This window comes from Rhinolophus hipposideros (genome assembly GCF_964194185.1).
Source record: "Rhinolophus hipposideros genome assembly, chromosome: 13".
Lineage (NCBI taxonomy): Eukaryota > Metazoa > Chordata > Mammalia > Chiroptera > Rhinolophidae > Rhinolophus > Rhinolophus hipposideros.
This window is the reverse complement of record NC_138059.1, coordinates 2228788-2247835: the sequence shown is the minus strand read 5'-3', so window position 1 is coordinate 2247835 and position 19048 is coordinate 2228788. Positions and strand designations below refer to the sequence as shown.

Genomic DNA, 19048 nt, shown 5'->3' with positions numbered 1-19048 from the left:
AACAGCAGTCTGTGTATTTTCAGAAGACTGAATCACAGCACAGAGTCGTTGTGGGCTCGGGAACCTGCTGCCAGGGCTCAGTCTAAAATGTTAGGTGCCCGTTTCTGAGCTCTCGGGACACCTTTGCCCAGAGACCGGAACCTGGGTGATCCAGGTCTGGGCACGAGACAGAAAAGGACACGATTAGTTCAATCACTGCAAAGATACTCCATCTCACTCTCTGGCAACTGTAATCGCTGTTTTTGGTGCGGAACCGAGCAAAAGTACCCTCCCTGGCCCCAGATTTCTGGTCCAGTCTCATGCAGAGTGCTGGGTGCGACACAGAGCTGGACAGACACACAGACACAATGTGCTTACCCTCCACGGCTATTGTCGCACGGAAGGTGAGGAAAAGTTAAGGAAGTTATCAGAGAAAGGGAAAAAAGAAAAACAGTATTAGTGAAGGCAGCAGACAAACCCCCATCCGCACAATGACAGAACCCGAAGGAGCGCGCGCCTGCCTCCCAGCTCTCAGTGCGCTGGTTCTGGAAGCAGAGCTGCTGGGCCGCGTGTTGGGGCACCGGCATGTTCCACACCAAGGTCTGCCATGCACCGCCTGCTTCCATGAAGTGAGTGAGGAAAACAACATGCAAAGCCTGACAGTGACCATGTGGCAGCCGTGCAAGGATCAGGAGAATGAGGGTCTTCAAAAAGGAAGGAGGAGGAGCTAGGCCGTCAGCACTGACAGCTGCCATCCGACCTCTGACTCGGAGGACAGCGAACCCTCGACTCCGTGCCTGGGCCCCGGCACCACCCACACCACCATAACAGATTCCTGCCTTGGGCTTCATCTAAAGACATTGGGAACTGACTTTAAACACAAAACTAAAACAAAGAACCCTTGTTTTGAACCAATTCTTATGGTTAGGTTCCCTTAAACTTAGCGTTTTTATTTAATGTTTTTTTCTTTACAGCTTAAACTAGGGCTATCGTACCATAAATTAAAAGGCAGAGTTGGGGGAAATGTGGATATCCTGTCCTCTCCTTAGAATTGTCTGAAAAAGTATAACTTTGGTATGTAAGTTGAGCAGAACCTTAAATGTCGAGCCCTATTGCTCACGGGCACTAGACAGAGGGAGGTCGTTTGTCTGCATTGCGTCCAGGAGACGATGTCTCCAGATCTCACCGTCTGCACTGAGGGTCACAGTGTGGCCCGTGGAACGTGGCAGGAGGCACCCTTCAAACTGGACTAACAAGAAAGGCGTGGGCTCCCCGAGGAGGAGCCGGCTGCAGGCAGAGCTCCCGCAGCCAGTACCACGCCTGGTCTAGGCCTTCGCAGTGGGGGTGGTGCTTCTAACCCGTGTAAAGCGTCTGCTCTTTTTCCCTTTGGAGTTCCCCTTTGCCCAACTCTTGTCACAGCACTGCCACAATGCTTCCATGGACATTCACAGTGACACTCTCAAAGCAAACGCTTACTCTGCAGAGATATGTTGTTGGCTTATGTGCTAGAGCTTCACAACTTGGAGACTCCCCGGCAGACACAGCCAGGTCCAACCACTCTGCTGGTGGCTTAAAGCCTCAGATAATTCAGAACTGAAAGCCACCAAGGAAAAACTGAGACTGATTTCTGGCTAAAGGTCATTTGGATGCACTACTTTCGTTATACCTACCGTAGCTAAAGGTAAGCATTTCTGTATTAAAACAGTAGCATTGTTTTTTTAGGCTGATTTGTTAACCTCTACCGAAAAGACGGATAATGACTAGAGATACACTTCATACTTACTATTAAAAACTCCTCACTTAATAGATTTACGTCAGCATACAATTTCCACCAAGATTTCTACTTGCCTAATACCCTATATCAAGGGTGTTTCCCAGTTACATTTATTCATGTTATTCCCACTGTGAAAAATGAACATATGTTGGAATTCTAAGCTGGTGTTTGATCTATTTCTAAAGTTGGTTTTTCATTGTAAAACAAGCCATTTTGAAAAGTGTGCTTTTATGGCTTATGAAAATGAAGGAAGCTCATTAACCTAATTTCTCGCACTTTAATTTCTGTCAAGAAGCCACATCAGGAAGGGCGTGTCCTCCTTTGCTCCTCCCCAGAGATCAGCCAGTCACGTCCTTGGGACAGAGCCCTGGGGAGCTGGGGCACCACCCGAGGCCAAGCCCCTTGGCACTCACTTCTGGTGACCCGCCAGCCGCACTCGGGGAGCTGGCCCTTGCCAGAGGGACTGTGCTACACTCTGCAGTGGGCAGGCTGGGTGCCGCCCTCTGGGCTACTGGCTGACTTGTACCCTGTGCCTGGAGACGACACTCTCCTCTTCCCCAGAACTACTTCTCTGACTCCCTGGGGCCGCAAGGGACCAGCCTGTCAGCTCTGGAGGGAACCTGGGAGCAGAAGCACATGTCTGGACAGCCAGGTCTACGGCTAAACACTGGCTCAGCTCTGGGAGGCAGAAGCTCAAACAGGCTCCTTCCCCTCTGCACACCGTGGCCGTCTCATGCGACATGTGGAGAAAGAATACCACCAGCAGGGCTGTGAGGACAGGCGGTCACAGCACTCGGCGCTGTGGGAAGGTTGTCTTAACCGATACCTTAGTCATCATAACTCTAAGGTCGTTTCAGGACAAGATGCACCTTTCATCTGCACCACTAAGAAAAAAATGCTGCCAATTAAACCAACTCACCATCCAGATTTCAGAGACATTAAAACGTGAAAAAAAGTGTGTCAAATTGAGAAGCAGAGTAAATGTGAGAGTAACAGCTGTCTAGTGGGGAGTGGAGGGGCACCTCTCCTTAAACAGGCACGACGGGGACAGCGGCTTCCAAGGTGCTCTGGACAGGCCCGTGCCCTGCGGACTTGCTGGAGACGGGAGGGTCCAGAGGGTCAGGAACCCGGTGGCGCAGCCAGCACCCCCGGGCCTCACGCTCCCCCGACTGAGGGCCGGCCCCACAGCTCGCACTGCGTTTACCAAGGCAGTTCTGGCCCTACTGGAAAATGACGCTGTTTTCCAGCAAGCCACACTGACCAACTTGGAGACCATGAGCCTCGTGGAGGGCTCCCTTCCCCAGCACCGGCTTCAATGAATCTCTGCAACCAGAAGCCGCCCAGCACCTTATTCCAAAGCCTGACCAGAAGAACGCGTATTTAGAAAGTTAGGATGTGACCGAGGCCCGAGAAATCTATCACGTGAGAGGGCAATGGGTAAGAAAGTTTTCCTGTAAGCGGGTTCCTGATTCTGGGGGTTCGGAACCAGACCACATTGAGTCCTGGAGCCCATCGCAAGCCCAGCCTGTGGCCCGCCTTCAGGCGCTGACCACTCCATGTCACAGGGTCACCAACCGACGCAGGACGCCCACCTTGACACCCTCGTTGTAGCTGTCCCCGGGGCTGCTGAGGCCGACCAGGCTGCCCAGGTGGCCGGGGGCTCCGGGGCGCGGCGGCTTCTTTGGCGGAGCTGCAGGGTCTGCTAAAAGGAACAAGTCGCACTGAGTACTGCAGCTTCACGAGGGGCCCGCGGACAGCTCCCAAACCGCTCAGGGTCCTGGCACCACGGCACAGCCTGTCTGGAGACGGCAGCCTGGAGGCAAGCCCAGCGTGACACAACTGGCTCAGTTCCCAGGATTCTCAGCGTGGGCTGAATTTGGGAATCGTGGCACTTGCCACGGCTTGCAGAGGGAAATGTGTTAAAACATCCCGGTATTCCAGGGCTCAGACAGTGGTACATTCCAAAGCTGCTCCCTCCAAGTCACACAAACTTCTGACACACAATTCCTTTCTTCACGTACCTGGCTTCCCCACAGGCTGGTAGATGTGTTGGTTTCCAGTCTGTGGAAGGAGAAAACGCCGGTCAGTGCACCAGAGTGTATAACAGGGTCACCACGCCCCTCCTGCCCGTCCCCCCACTCCCATGGACACCTCTGATAAACCCTGGGTTCAAAGACCAACAAGATGCAGGGTGGGGTGGGGGTTAGGCACATAAGCCCATAATGCCTCCAGGGTGTGACACGAGAGCTGTGTCAGAGCAAGCGTGGGGCACGGTGCGGAAACGGACAGGGCAGTCACAACCAATCTAAAATGTTCTTTAAAACAATTACATCCATGGATGTCTACAGGTCCCCTCCCGGGTGTGAACGCCAGGCCTTCCCAGCATGTGGGCCTTTGCTCAGGAAACTGCCTCCCTCCCACCCTCTCGCACTGTGATTACAAGAGGGTGCAATGGGGAACAATGACGATGAGAAGACATTTCACTGGGTGAGCTGGGTGTCTACACCTTCCACGTGCCTGTATTGTCATTGTTACCCGAAGCTCTGTGCGTTCCAGGAGCTGCTATTACCCTCCAGCAGACCCGGACCAGCCACAGGCCAACCCAGGTGGCCAAACCACAAGCCCTGAAACCCACCGCAGGGACAGGGTGAAAAGGCAACTCCACTTACAATCCGACCAAGTTCAGGCTGTCGTGCTGCAACAGCACTCAGAACAGCCTGGCCCAGGTGAGCTTCACCAAGAGGTCCTTTTTAGAACTACATTATACTTGTGAAAAGAGACTTTCTTTGCGTATTTTAAAATAATAAATGGTATATGTACGTCAGGTGCCGCACTTCCTGGAGACCCACACCTTTAAACCACGAGGACTGTGAAATGGCAGAGGCGATCAGCTGCGCCCCCAGCCTCGCTGGTGCTTGTGACAAGCCACCGGGCAATCCTGCCTGCACAGACTGGCAAAGCCCTCGAGCTGGGACGTGAGAAGAACGAGGGAGGATCCCGTAACAACTTGCCTCTGCGGACCACTTTGCAGTCGGCCTGCCATTTGTCTGATGGCCACCTGCCCTGTTCTAGGCCCAGGACAAGGCCCGCCCGGTCGGAGCTCACAGCAGTGGAAAGAAAGCTGACACCCAGTGAGCACACAGGACAGCACGCTGTGCAAGCTGTTAGAGTGGCTGTGTCCGGTGAGAAAGGACCTGGGCACCGGCTGCGAGAGCAGGAAACTGCAGGCTTAAGAAGGAAGGCTGGACCTTTGGAGAACACGACGTCTGGGCAGACTGCAGTGGGGGAAGGTGTGAAGAAACCGAGGACGGCAGCCCCGAGGACGGGCAGACTGAGTCTGAGTGTCTGAGGGACCGAGGTGCCCAGTGTGGTGAGGAGTGAGCAAGTGCGAGAACAGTGGAAACGTGGCCAAAACCAACAGTGGGTACAGTTTGCTGGCTGTGCTGTGCCGACTGATCCAGGCGGGAAAACACACACATTTAAAACCTTAAAACCCACAAAAAAATGTTCTGGTTGACTTAGGTACCATGAAAGTTCAAATAACGAGAAAATTCTGTTCTCAGAACATTCTAGATTAGTATCGTGCACCGAGAGGCAGCCGCCCAGGTGTGCTCTGGAAGGGCAGGCACAGAAGCGCCCACTTCAGGGTGGGGTCGGGCCGTGTTCTCGTGCTGCTGCGTGTCCAGGTGCTGGGCCTGCAGGCTCACTCAGCTCTTTGGAGCTTAGCTTTTCCCACAAACTGAGGCTAATAACAAGTACCCACACAGGCCTGGTGCCACAAAGTAAACGTGCTGTCAACCTGTGCACTATTTTGAAAATCCAAAGATTTTCTTTTTATGCAAACTGATGGGCTCCGTGTCCAGGAGGCAGTCGTTAGTGTTTGTCACTGGCTCAGACCTCGTTATATCCACACGGCTTCACCAGACAAAGGGTTCTCCCTGAAATCGTGGCACATTTCAAAAGCACTAAGTTGGAGAACTTCAGAAGTGGGCCAAACCAAACAGTTATCTTCAGCAAAGGACAGAAGAAAGTAGACACAGTCACAATGTGTACCAAGCCCCGGGTACCAACCACAACCTAAACTGCATGCGTCCAGCGAGGAAGCCAGCTGACCCAGGACGACCGCCTGCTGTCATGTGCGTGGCTGGCATCTGCCTCTGCGATGGTGGCTTTGGGCATGTTGTCTTCCACTAGCCTCATTTAACTCGTTTGTGGAGCAGGAGTGGCAAGACAACCTTCCAAGAGTGCTGAGGATTCAGTGACGTCGCAGGAGCAAAGCACTCGGCACAGCACCCTGCAGTACTCAGCACCTTCTCCATAAGTACTACACGCTCTTGCTGTCACCCAGAGCTGTTGGATAGCAAATGCTACGAGACCACACGTAGACCCTTCACACGTTGTCTGTTTTACAAGGTGTTTCTGAGTAATCCTTCTATCCAGGTGTAATCCATTCATCCATGTATTTCCTGGGTGTCTTCTATATGCCACAGACTGCAACGCAGTTTTCCTTTTTAAATAAACTTCCCTATTAGTAATGTTCTTTCTAAACAACCGGACTCGTGACCAGGGTTTGTTTTCATTCCGATTCTCACTTTCTCCTTGACAGCTTACGTCAGACTGCTCGACACACGTTTATCTCTTCAGTGGAAGGAAGGTGTTAGTGGGTGACTACGCCCAGAAAGAAGGGCGTCTAATACTGTCTGTGGGCCCGGGGCACCAGCACTGGCGGGAAATGCCGGACCTTCACCCGCCGGCGGCTGCGCTCCCCTCCCAGGGCCCCAATCTCAGGGGTGGCGGGATTTACATCCAGATGAGGGCAGGCTCCTGGTGGGGTCCGTGCGTAGATGCGTCGTGGAGCCAGCCGGCCGTGGTTTCGTGTGTGTATGCACGTGTGTTTAGAAGTAAACTAGGGGTTGATTTCTAGCCGGAAGTCTGCTACCTGGCAGGCACAGGTTTCCAATTTTCACTGGAACTTCTTTAAGCATTCGAAGAAATCTGCATTTATTTTAACCAGACATTCTGTTGATGGAAATCCTAACAGAACCATTTTAACGACTTCACTAAAAGACTAGGGAATAGTTCTAGTAGGTTTTAAATATATTTGGAATAATCGTACACTAGCTCTTTAAAGAGAGTATCAGGCATTTCTGCTCACAACACCTAGAAGAAAGATTCCTGCTTCAACACATTTCCTATGACTTGGAAACTTTGAGAACCATGCAGTGAGAGCATACAAATTCAGCAGATGACGTGTGTGTGTGAACACTTCATATGTGTACACATTTCCTCAGGGCACCGCGCGTTCAGCTCACTATGGAGAAGACGTGTCAGTGAAGGGGCAGAACACGCCTGTGGGCCAGGGGCGTGTGTTTACTCGTCTTGGCTGAAACGGCCACTTTGTTTACAGAACGGAGGGGGGGCCCCTTAGCACAGCATCAGCACAACTGCCATGACGCCGGTCCAATCCTGGTGAAAACGCGGCGGCTGCTTACCGGGCCCTGAATTCCGTCCTCCCTGTCGCTGCCTCGAGAGAGCCGCACGTCAGGTTTCTGCAGTGGGGACAAAAGCAAATAGTGTCATGCTTGGCTGGAAGGTCCTTGGCATAGTCTGCAGGCACTTCCTTTTAAGACACAATTGTCCTCTGCGTAAGAAGAGCTGAAAGGTCCCCATTTGGAGGAAAGCTCTCAAAACTCAGAGGTGACAAGCCCTGGTTGGCAGCCCCTCTCTGTGCACACGTGCCTGTGCCATGGCTTCCTCCACACTGGGAAGCTGCATCTCACCTCTCTTCCCAGCAGTGGAGTGAGTTTTTTCTTACCCAGGAGAACCGCCACCCCAGGACACACCGCTAGGCCCCAAGCCCTGCCGGCTTCCCGGCGGCGTAGGGCCAAAGCAACAAGGTCTACCTGTAAGGCTTTCCCCCCCAATGCACCCAGAACGCAGAAATCAAACAGAGACGTCCGGATTGAACAGGAGGAGGGGATGTGAAGTTCGCTCACAGAGGTGACCTGACCCCAGGCGGCAGCCTGCAGGCCTCCCACGCCCACACGCTCCAGTGCTGGGGTTTCGTGGAGCGCCGGCAGCCCCGCTGACCACACTGCCCACGCACACGGCCACACAGCCTTCTCGGGGTCTGTGTCCTGGTCCCCTCCAGCCACTGTGTCCCACACAGTGTGTGGCAGGAACTGCACAGTCATTACTTCCTTTGCTGCACAGACACGGCCTGATGTCTGGCTCGTCTGCACCTTCCGCGCCTGACGAGGGCCTGGCACCCGGGACACGACAGGAGTGCTGCCTGCCTCCCCACTGGATCCGCTCCCTGGTACAACGCGGGACAGACTGGTGAGAGGAAAGGAAGGACCTGGCACGGTTTCCTGTGCACTGAGCGCCTACACCCCTTTGCACAAGACACCTCACCCCTCCAAACCATCTCCAGCATCACACGGTTAGTACCGGATTGCGCAATGCTTGGCTCAGCCAGGCACACACATCGGACGTTTAGCGAACTCTTGCTGAAGGAGTCTTTAATCCACAAGCGAGGCAGAAAGAGATTCGCAGACGAGGAACGTGACGCTTGGAAAGGCGGGATTAGTGGTCTGAGGCAACACAGGGGGGTCCCGTCAGCCCACAGACGTTTCGTGAGCAGCAGCACCGGAGGTATCTTAGGTACTTTCTACATAAGCAGCTCCGGTCTCCGTTGCTTACAGAGCAAAGTGCTGGGTTTCATGGATTTACATGAATTGTCTATTTTTCATTTCCATGTAAATCACAGGAAATGACTTATTTTCATTCCTTCATGCACAATAATCCCTAACGTCATACTTTTCCAGAGAGGATTTCAATTTTACCTGAGAAAGGCCTGTCCGACATCAAGTCCATTGTATTCCGTGAGTGGGGAGAGCTACACTTTTTCCTCACAGCCCCGACCCAGGCCACCTGAATGAAAGGGGAGCGCCAAGACCGGGCCAGACAGCCCGTCCATAACTGTGTCTGCTACTGGATGAGACTAAATTCTCCTGTTTCCCCCTTACAGAATATTCTAGATCTGAAGACAGTAATAGCAAAGATAAAGTGAGGCGGGGTGGCCAGTCAGCTCAGTTGGTCAGAGCGTGGTGGGGGCAGCACCAAGGTTGCTGGTTCAATCCCTGCATGGGCCACTGTGAGCTGCGCCCTTCTTAAAGAAAACAAAGTGAGGCAACTTAGATTTACAAGCTCCTACAAATGGGTCACAGACATGACGTTTGGGGCTACTTGACTTTCCCACCTGGTATGCACCTCCTTATATTTTGTCACTTAGGTATAACTTCTGCACAACAGAGCACACGAATCTTAAGTGTAAAGCACATTCGTACGTGTGTGGCCCGCCTCACACAGACCCAGATCAAGGCACAGCCAGCTGCGGGCAGGGTGCGGCCTCCCCGACAGTGAGACCCGCCTCCCACCCCCCAAAGGGACCAGGCCCTGCCTGCCAGCCCAGCGACGACCCTTCTGCACTGCAGGCAAATGGCTGCAGCGATGTGGCTCATCTGCACCTGGAGTCTTCTGTGAACACGGTCTGCGGATTCGTCCGAGCAGCCCTGTGTCGCCGTGATTTGTTCATTTTCACTGTCATGCAGTATCCCACGCGCGAACGTTTATCCACTCTGCCCTTCAAGGGCAAGTGGGTTATTTCCAGGTCCTGGCACCATGAAGAATGCTCCGAGAGGGCATGTGTACCCCACTGTCCTGGGCGGCAGGAGAGAGCTCAAGGCGCTGTTGTAGGTTCTGGGGACACAGCAACCCACAGGCCACCTTGTCTCTACTCTCACGCTGCTATCACCCTAAAAACTTCAAATTAAGGCTTTCACCCCAAAGGCCTCCCTCCTTGAATTATCCTCTATCGCCTTCAAATCCGGAACACGGCATAAGGAAGAACACAGGAGGAGTGGCCCAGCTCGGAAGCAGGACAGGCCCAGAACGGGCTGTCTTTGGGTCTGCTACGCGAGGAGAAACAGCTCAAATATTTATTTCCTTTCTCAGAACACAAAGTAGGCTATATATAGACAAGACTTTTTTAAAGTTAAAATCCTGTTTTTAACATAGTATCACGTCAGAAACTACTGTGCACATAGTAACAAAAATCAGTAGCAAAGTTACTCTGTCTTTAAGTAGTGCCCCAAACAGGAAAGAAAGCCCTGGAAACACAGCGGGGGGTTCCCAGGAGCGAAGGAGCTCACCTGGGATGGGAGAAGGGAGCAGGCACGCCAGACAGCAGGTGCTATAGGTCGCGGCTGTGTGACCTGGAGCGAGCAACTGCTGCTACACGAACGTGGACAGGTACACCTGCGGGACCCTGGCTCCCCGAAGTGTTCAAGAGAAGGTAGGAGCCATTATTAGAACAGTACCCGCACACGACCATGTAGGTCCTAAAAACAGAAGCTTTCACTAAACAGCTATTGATTGTGATCGATTAGAAAGTGTCTTGGCAATATTACTGACAAAGCAACTTAGGAGTTAGCTTTTCAAATGAGAAGCTGCTGGCAGGCTGCATGCACGGGCCTCCTGACGAGCGGCTGTGCTGCTCCCCGCTCAGTCCCAGGACCAGGGCAGGTCGGGAACGATTTGGGAATGATTTGTTACCCGGCCACGATGACACGGAAACAGGTGACAGGCTGTAGAAATTTCTAGAGCAACCTGAAATAGTTTTGGGTCTGTGGAAGTTCATAATGAAAAATTTGGCTTTTGGACACGTTAATTCAAACCCTCTCTGCGACTGGGCAGCAAGGAGCCAGCATAAGCCTTATTTTAAAATCTATTCTACCTATTCTGTGACCACGCAGGGCTGGGCCACATGGTCGTCTCTTGCAGCCAGTCAGCTGTGAGCAGCAGATGGGATCATTTGCATTTTTCTTCCTATACTTTCTTCGATCGGCAAATTAAAGTTTCTTTAAAAAAAAAAAAAAAATTTGGCTTTTGTTTTGTGCATCTTTACTAAAATAATTTCCCTTTTTTAGTCACTGCTTTTAACTTTATATAACCGGAGCGGCAGGTCTACTGTCTAGCGCAGAACGAGCCCGGAATCGGGCCCCTCGTGGTGGCTGGAGAAGCCTGCCTGGAACGTGTCTGCCCAGAAGGTGGCATGTCCAGCACAGACTGCATCCAGGGGACACACACGACGCTCAGACAACCAGGGGCCTCTTACCTGCCTGCTAACACTGATCCACTCAAGGAGCTCTAAGGTTTCTTTGTAACAACACACACGCCCAGTGCAAGGAAGCCCAGCTGTGAGTGACGCTCAGGGCTCCCTGCAGAGCCCCTGTGGGGGCGGCGACTGCCTGTCCCTTGACCTGGGACTCTCATCTTTGGTCGGGAGCGGCCCTAAGATATTCCATCTACAGGAACTTTGTGTCACATGAGCCCTACGATCCGGGACTCCAGATTCTCATCAGTGCAGCTCTCTCGGCTGCTGCGGAGATCAAACCGACGAGGAAGAGCGATAAAGGCCCTTTGAAAGATTAAGGCGTATTCCCTATTGCCTCCACGGTTTACACGGCACACATTTAATTCTCAACCCAACTCTGAGAAAAGTACTACCCGCAGCTTACAGAGGATATTATAATTATTTTACAGATTAATGAATGAAAGCCTAAAGAGGTAACACAACTCACGTAGGGGCAGAATCACCAGGATTTTTAATTCTCATCTGGCTGAGTCCAGAGTCTAGGTTCTTTCCAGTAACGCCGTCCTAAACTGGAGTGCCAGGTGGGAAGGGTCGTCCTGAGTGTGGAGCTGCAGCCTGCGCAGTTTCCCTGCCCCTCCCGTGCCCCGGGCCCCCTGCCGTGAGGTCTGTCCCCCTTCATTCTCTGCACTCTGGCCACTGTGGCTGTCCTTCCGACCCTCAGATGTACGTGGCTCCTTCCCAGCTGGCCGTGCGCCCTTGCACTTGGAGTGCCCTTTCCCTGGAATGTTCTTCCGGGGCTGGTCCATCCTTTCAGCTGCTCAGTCCTCCCGGATGGCTTATACGCTGTGCCCCCCTCTGTGCTCAGTCCCCTTGGTCACAATCAGGGGCTGAGAAAGAGGACAGGAAGTACGGAGCCGGGAGGGAGGCGGGGAGGTCAGCTCACAGGCCAGGACCCTGAGCTGGTCATCCTGTGCTAACCACTGGCAGGTCTGAAGTCAGAGAGTGACACGATCAGATAGATGCTTGTTTTAGAACTATCGCTGTGGCTGCATAGGAAAAACGGCTTGGAAGGGACAATATTTCAGAGACCCCAGTTTAAAATGCCTTAGGCGGAACGCTTACACTTTGCCCTCGGTCCCTTGTTGGGGAAGCTATGACTGGTCCCCCAGCTCTCGTGCTGGAAGCAGCCCGACCCTCGACCATACGGCCACCCAAACCAGGTAGCGATTCCTCAGCTCATCTTAGGAAACCAGGACTGTGTTGACCTCGAAGCCAAAATGACAACAAACAAATCATTCTCACTTATGAACATCAACACCAAACCCCAATGAAACATCACAAACAATAAGTCACGGCCTTAAAAGAATGATCAACTCTGACTAAGTAGGGTCTTATCTCTGGGATGCGGACCAGCATAAACCCACGCAGAACACTCCACATAAATCATCATGTTGAACCTTTTAAAGATTTCTTAAAAAACAAACAAAACAAAAACCCAAATATTTAAAATGTAGAGCCAACATTATACTTAACAGAGAAAACTACTATAGACAATATCTTTAAAAATAAAAGCAGGAAAATGGGCAAAGACCTATTTAATATAAAAGTTGGCAAGAGATGCTTCAGGAGAGAAATATGCAGAATGAAACGAACACTGAAAATGAAGATAGAACATGGTTTTTAAAAAGCAACAACAGTGCATTCGGAAAATCCAAGGAAATTGTCAAAAAGATGTCATGTGATAAATATTGAAAAACACAAAACAAATTCCTAAAACGAAAGTGCACGTGCACACACAGAAATACACAACGGACAAGTTCAACGAGAACGAGATGCCGCTATATCCGTGACAGGAAGTCTCAATGGCTGGGTAGCAGTTTAACAGGGGAACTAAGACATGTACTTAAGGAAAATCCTAAACGCTACTCGGGAGGAAGAAAAGAAGTCAGGAAGGAACTCTGGGGAACGTCCTTCCTCTGAGCTGAGGAGACAGGCTCGCTGGGGACGTCACACCACTGGGGTTTTCCTCCAGGCCTGAGGTGACACCGATGAGAACCTGGCGGGGGGCAGTCTATGCAAGTTCGTAAGTGGCTTCTGAACGTAATTTGGAAGCCATTTGGGGTGATAGAGACATCTTGCGTATGGGTATAGGGCACAGGGATGCTCGTATGTATAAAAACTCACTGATCCGTAGTCCATTATATGTAAATCATCTCAATAATAAAAAAAAGCCACCGCACTGACCGGACAGCAGAGTAAACGCAGTCCTGAGCCTTCTGTTTAGAAGCCGTGAACTCACTCAGACTGAGTGATGCCTGAACTCATCGCCCGCTTCCCCACCAGCAAGCTCTAGGCGCATCGAGCATGGGGGCTGCTGAGAACAGGCTCGTGACCCATGTCATCACACGCGCTGTTCCGTGCGCCTGCAATGTACTTCCTGAGCCTGTTTCCCTGGAAAATTCCAATTTGTTTTCAAGCCTTGGCTCCAACGTTACCTCAGCTCCAATGCCCCCACCCCGCCCAGCTCACTGCATGCTGGCCTCCGTCCCACCATCAGACGGTGGCTTCACTCGCTTGGGAGCAAAACCTTTGCTCAAATGCGACTGTACACGGGGTACCGGTGTTTAAATACATGAACTCTAGTTCAGAGAATTTGTAACATTTATCTTTTAAAACACACGGCGATGTGGGAAGATAGGTCTGGATAGAAGTTGAAAACGTAAGGTGGTTGTACTGTTAGAACCGACATGGTACCCAAACGGATCCACTCAGCTCAGTACAGGACAGAAGAACCACTTTTTGAAGCTTTTCTTATCATCTCAAGAATGCCGTAACTCCGTTAACTCATTCAGAATTCTGACAGTGTGAAATCACTCACCATGTCCCCAATCAGCGCGGGACCCTTCCTGTGAATACACGCTGAGAAGAAGGCCTGCGGGTGCCGTCGGAGTTCCAGCTCCCCGCAGCGAGACATTATCCAGCGTGTGCCAGAGGCAGATGGCAGCGAGGTCACAGCCTCGGGCCCTGGAACAGGGACCTGCGCACACTACCTGGGCGGCCTGGCCCACTTCCTCATCTCTAAATGAGGGGAATAAAGGCGCAGCTTCACATCCCTTTAGCCTCATTTCCAAAATCTAAAAAGCACTGAAGAATGGTGAGACTGTTGTTTTCCATTTGAAGCAAACGAACTTCATACCTAAACCGGACCTGACCTGACGTGGGTCTGTCTTTCTATCTGTTACTGTGGATACTTGTGTTCTGCTGTAGCAGTATTTGTGCTTTTAACTCTGGGATGCCACTGAAGTAGTACCTAACATATGGCACGTGCGTCCCATTACATTAACTTTCTGAAAGAAGAAAATACTGAATTCCAAAGCCCACAGAACCCACGAGTTTCGGACACAGGATTATGGACCGGTCTCTTCCTCACTGGGTGGCTGTGATGCAGGACGGTGACCAGCATCTAGTAAATACTACGTGTTATCCTGCTACATTGTGACACGGGTGTGTGCTCATACGTGTGTCAGACCTGTCTGGCACTCAACCGAGGATGGAAGCATGTGTGACGTTCGCAGGCCCCACCAAAAAAGAAGAAAGCGCCCCTCTTAACGTGACCTCGTTTCAAGTTCACAGGTGTGCATGGGCTGGCAGGCTCTGCCCCAAAACAGTCTGTCTGCAGTGAGGCCACTGGCCTCTCCAACAGGTTCCAACGTGCTTCACCATGCCTGACAGCACAGGTCGCTTTGTTTAATTTTAAACTATGTGTAAAAAATGAAAAGCACATATAAAGAATGAAACAGGGTCACATGGTGATGAATTCTGCAGAATATAGTCTGAAACCGCTGCCTCCTAACTCGATTAATTGGGTTAATGTTTCTGTGCCTGTAAGACTAAGTGATTTCAAAACAGCGCTGGCTCCTGCCTTCACTGGTACCCAGTCCCTCGGCACAGAGCCTGGCAGAGTTGGCCTCCACGAATGTCTACCGAGTCCAAGTACGAGGGACCAGGTCTGGACCACACGGGACACGTCAGCCGTTCAAGGTTTTGTGGAAACAGTACGAGCCCTGGCTGTTCAGTGGTCGCTCTCCTCAGGCTACTTTGGAAAGACTGAAATGGCCATGTGGGGTGGGCGGAGTGCGTTCTGAGGCTCAGGGCACAGAAGTGGGGCCATGAGTCCAAAAGGGCCCTGTGTCAACTGACACAAAGGCTGCTCTGTCTCACCACTTCCTCTCTGTCCCCAGGGGACTTCTGAGGGAGTGTTGACAACAGTTGCGGAGAAAGACATGTCCACCCACAGGCCAGACACACTGGGAAGGAGGTGTAGTCCGTCCGGCCAGAACGAAGGAAGGGCAGCGCCCGCGATTCTGGCCACCCAGCGACATGCCCTGCAGCAGCACGGTCACATGTTTCAGGTGCAGGCTGCCACTTCAGAGGAGTTGTTTCTGTGTGAAAACCCACAGGACTGCTTGCCTTGGAGCCTACAATGCCACCACGGAAACCGTAAAAGTGTGTTCTGAAAAGGTAAGTCCAGAAAAGCAAGTGCCCCAGTGCTGCAAGTTCAGGAACCAAGTGTACCGCTGGCTCTCCTGCGTTGGAAGACACGACTGTGTGCCATACTGCAGGTCCCACGGGGCTCGGGTGGGCCGCCTTCCCGGGATGTGCTTACCAGAAATCTCTCCTCTTTCTCCAGCCAGCGCTGGTCTTCCTCCATCTCCTGCTGCTGTCGGATCAGCCGCTCTTCCATCAGGTGGGGTGGCAGCACCTGCCCGAGCCCTCGCAGGTCCCGTGCCGCAGAGTCCTGGGAGAATGAGACAGGATCCTGCTCTCAGAGCCCACTGTGATGCCCTCACTTTTTTTCTGTCTGTCTTTCCAAAAAATCAAGCAAAACAGCAAGGGTGGTGGACATGGGGATCTTAGGCTGCCTGAAGGGGACTTTCTGGAAGCCACAAGTTGACACGTGCCCAGCTCGTTTAAAAATCGCTGTACTCAGCTTAACTTGCAGGGCATTATGCTAAGGAAAGAATCTACGCCACATGCAAAGTGTATAGCATTGTTACCATAAACGGTGGGAACAATCTGGGAGTGAAGTCGTGGTGTGCGCTGGTCAGTACTAACAGGCTCTGACTGTCTTCCAGTTTCTTCCTGGGCCTCATGGACACGCTAATTCTATTCCACTTGGGGCTCTGCCTTTCAGATGAATGGGCATCTCTCCTTTCTTTAGTAAAAAGGATTCAGAGCCAGAAAGCATATGAGTAGATGGACTACCTTGATCTTAGAACTAGGTACTCAAAACCAAGAAATCTTAGGATTTAGAGAGGAAAGGGACCTTGCGCAAAGCTTCATTCGTGAGCAAACTGAAGCCCGAGAATACTGCACTGACCTCCAGGTTGGGCTGCCACATCGATATCTCCTGTGCTCTGTGGTTCCACGCATCTGTCTGGTCCAGCAGGGGTGCCGGCGCTGGGTAGACGCTGCCGGCCATGGCTGTCATCCCATGTGAGCCCGGGTAGCCAGAGACCTGCGGGTGAGCGAGCGGCCGGGTCACGTCCCGACACAGGACACTCCTACACGGCTCTGCTCGCTCTCCACACGAAAGGAGTAACTACGGTTACAGAGAGTGCTGTGCGAGCAGAATACTGGCCCCCCAAAGACGTCCCTGGCCCGTCCCCAGAGCCTGTGAACACGGCACCTCACAAGAAACAGGGACTTTGCATGCGGGATTATAAATGAGGAGTCTTGAGATGGGCAGATCATCCTGGTCATCCAAGGGGACCCAACGTGACCACGAGGCTCTTGAAAAGCGCTCAAGGGAAGCAGAAGGCAGAGTGGGAGGTGTGGCCACTGAGAAGGGTCAGACCGGGCATGGTGACTGCTGGCTGTGACGATGGAGGAAGGGGTCTGAGCTCAAGAAGGCAGGTGGCTTCCAGGAGCAGCTAAGGACGAGGAAATGGAATCTTAACTACATCTTCAGAACAGGTCTTCTGTCATGGTCGGGCTAGACAGCTAAGGCAAATATTCATTAGAAAATCAGAAATTACCTACTTTGGCATCTTACACTTGCTGCAGTGCTGAGAGCAGACCACCCTCCATGCAAAAGCAACAGGAGGCCACCAAGATGACCGCCTTGCACTGCTCGGGAGCTCCTTTCCCGCCAGACCCACCACCACGCCCCAGCAACAAACACACAAACCCCCGAATGTTTGTTCTCTAGTGAACCAGGGCTGGTGGGGTGAAAAGTCACTCTTCATGTTCGAACAATGACGACCCGGCCAGAGAGAAGACACACAGGTGGCCTTGGAGAGAAGGGTCAGGGCTCAAGGAAAACAAGTTTCTTTATTTAGTTCTGTTCCCCAATCGATAGAGAGAGAACGAAATCAATACTTGTCCCCGTCACTTATCAGCGTCGTATGGGGCGGTCAGGGCTGTCAGGTAATCTTTTAATGAGATAAAGCAGCCAAATTAGGATTTCCACAGAGCAGCACACCCTTCAGCACAGCTTTTGTGTATCTGTTCCATTTCCAGACTCTGATTTATACCCAAATTCCCTACTGGCAATATGTAATCAATAAACTTTCAAATAAGATATACAGATAGCTCTCACAGTTTACTTGAATGAAAATATCTAATCATAAAAACTTCTACTAAACATAAAATGCTACGTCACCACGATTTGGGGTCAGAATGAACACATTCCTACAAGAGAACTCTTAGGAATTTTCACAACAAAGATTTCAAATGCTCTCAGGCAGTTTTCTACACAACAGCAACCACGCGCAAGGAGCAGAGGAGCACCGAGGAAGCACGTGAAACAGGACCAGGAGACGTGCCACTGCTGTTGTCATGTACAAGGTGTGGAAACGTGCGGCTTGGGAGAGGTTACCCGTCCATCTGTTCTACGAAAAACACGAATGCTTAACTTATTCACAGAACTCTAACCTACACACTGTTCTACGGAGGCACGTAAGTCGCACCAAGTCCCTTTGCTCGGGGCTTCTACTCTAGAAGGGACAACCTAGAACAAACACGCCCCAAACGCCCGGCCGTGAATGTGCCACGGGCCTGTGCCCAGCCCCTGAGGAAGGCCCCAAGGCCTGCCAGCTCTGAGTGCTTTCTCCTTCTGCCGTCTCATCAGCAGGCGATGTCGTGCTTTCTCTGAACAGCTCTGGTACCCAGCTCCTGCTCGGTGCCCGCTGAGCCGTGCCTTCCTGCACACCAGGCCCTTTTCTTTCACTGATACTCTTTTCTAATCTGTAGGGGAGCTGCCTCTAACTCTTTCCACACTGGTCTACATGGCATCTCATCTGGCGTTTAAGGCAACTTTCAGTGTCGTTCTTCCCTTCCAGAAAAACTGCCAGGTTTACTGTCACCTCTGCCTCGCGTGTACCTGCCGGGTCTCCCTGTACCTTGTCAGATCAGGGAGAAGAGAACGGACCTGACAACTGTGGGACACGTGATGAGTGACCACTTATGGCCGCTGCTCGGGACAGGATGACAAGACAACGCTTCCTTAGACAGTTACTTGGCATTCTGTTTGCCAAGTCACACTCATAAGTACACAAATAAAAAGCACAGACATAGACAACATACCTCCCCACCCCCAAACGTGCCGAGGAGTAAAGAGCACGTCTTGCCTGAAACGACGGGCGTACCTGGTAATGGTTGGTCTGTACCACGTGCTGTGGGCTGGGGTAAAACCCGTCACTGGACCTCGGACTGGGATAGCCAGGCCTGCTGGGCTGTGAACAAAGCAACAGAGCGTCACACCAATGAGTATTTTGATTATTTTGGTAAATCTACGTTTTACTGAAAATAACAGGAAAAGGTATTTCTCCACAAAGCTTAGTAGGAAAGAATGAGAAAGGACGCCAAGACATTTCAGTGGGGAAACAGTCCTTTCAGCAAGTGACGCCGGGCCAGCAGGAGACCCACATGTGGACACACGAAGGTGGCCACCTCCCACACAACACACACAGAACTTGACTGCAAGTGTCACAGATCTAACTGCAAGAGCTAAAACTAGACAACGCTTACAAGAAAACAGGAGCAAATCTTTGTGACCTTGGGGTAGGCAATGGTTTCTTAGAAATGACACCAAAAACCCCAGCAACAAAAGAAAAAAAAGGTAAATGAGAAACAAT

The 19048-nt window shown here is 51.7% G+C and overlaps 1 protein-coding gene across 26 annotated transcripts in view; it reads right to left on the bottom strand.

Moving 5' to 3' along the window:
• Nucleotides 1–19048, bottom strand: part of PTK2 (protein tyrosine kinase 2) — a 183208-nt gene that overhangs the window by 3296 nt on the left and 160864 nt on the right. For 18 of the 26 annotated variants that reach the window (XM_081070003.1, XM_081070005.1, XM_081070001.1 and 15 more), the window contains 6 exons: nt 18560–18646; nt 16291–16428; nt 15577–15708; nt 7246–7302; nt 3775–3814; nt 3346–3455 (listed from right to left, as the gene is read on the bottom strand). In XM_081070003.1, the coding sequence (XP_080926129.1) occupies nt 3346–3455; nt 3775–3814; nt 7246–7302; nt 15577–15708; nt 16291–16428; nt 18560–18646 (564 nt within the window). The remainder of the gene's footprint in view (nt 1–3345; nt 3456–3774; nt 3815–7245; nt 7303–15576; nt 15709–16290; nt 16429–18559; nt 18647–19048) is intronic. The other 8 variants (XM_081070012.1, XM_081070007.1, XM_081070006.1 and 5 more) reach the window with 1 other exon arrangement.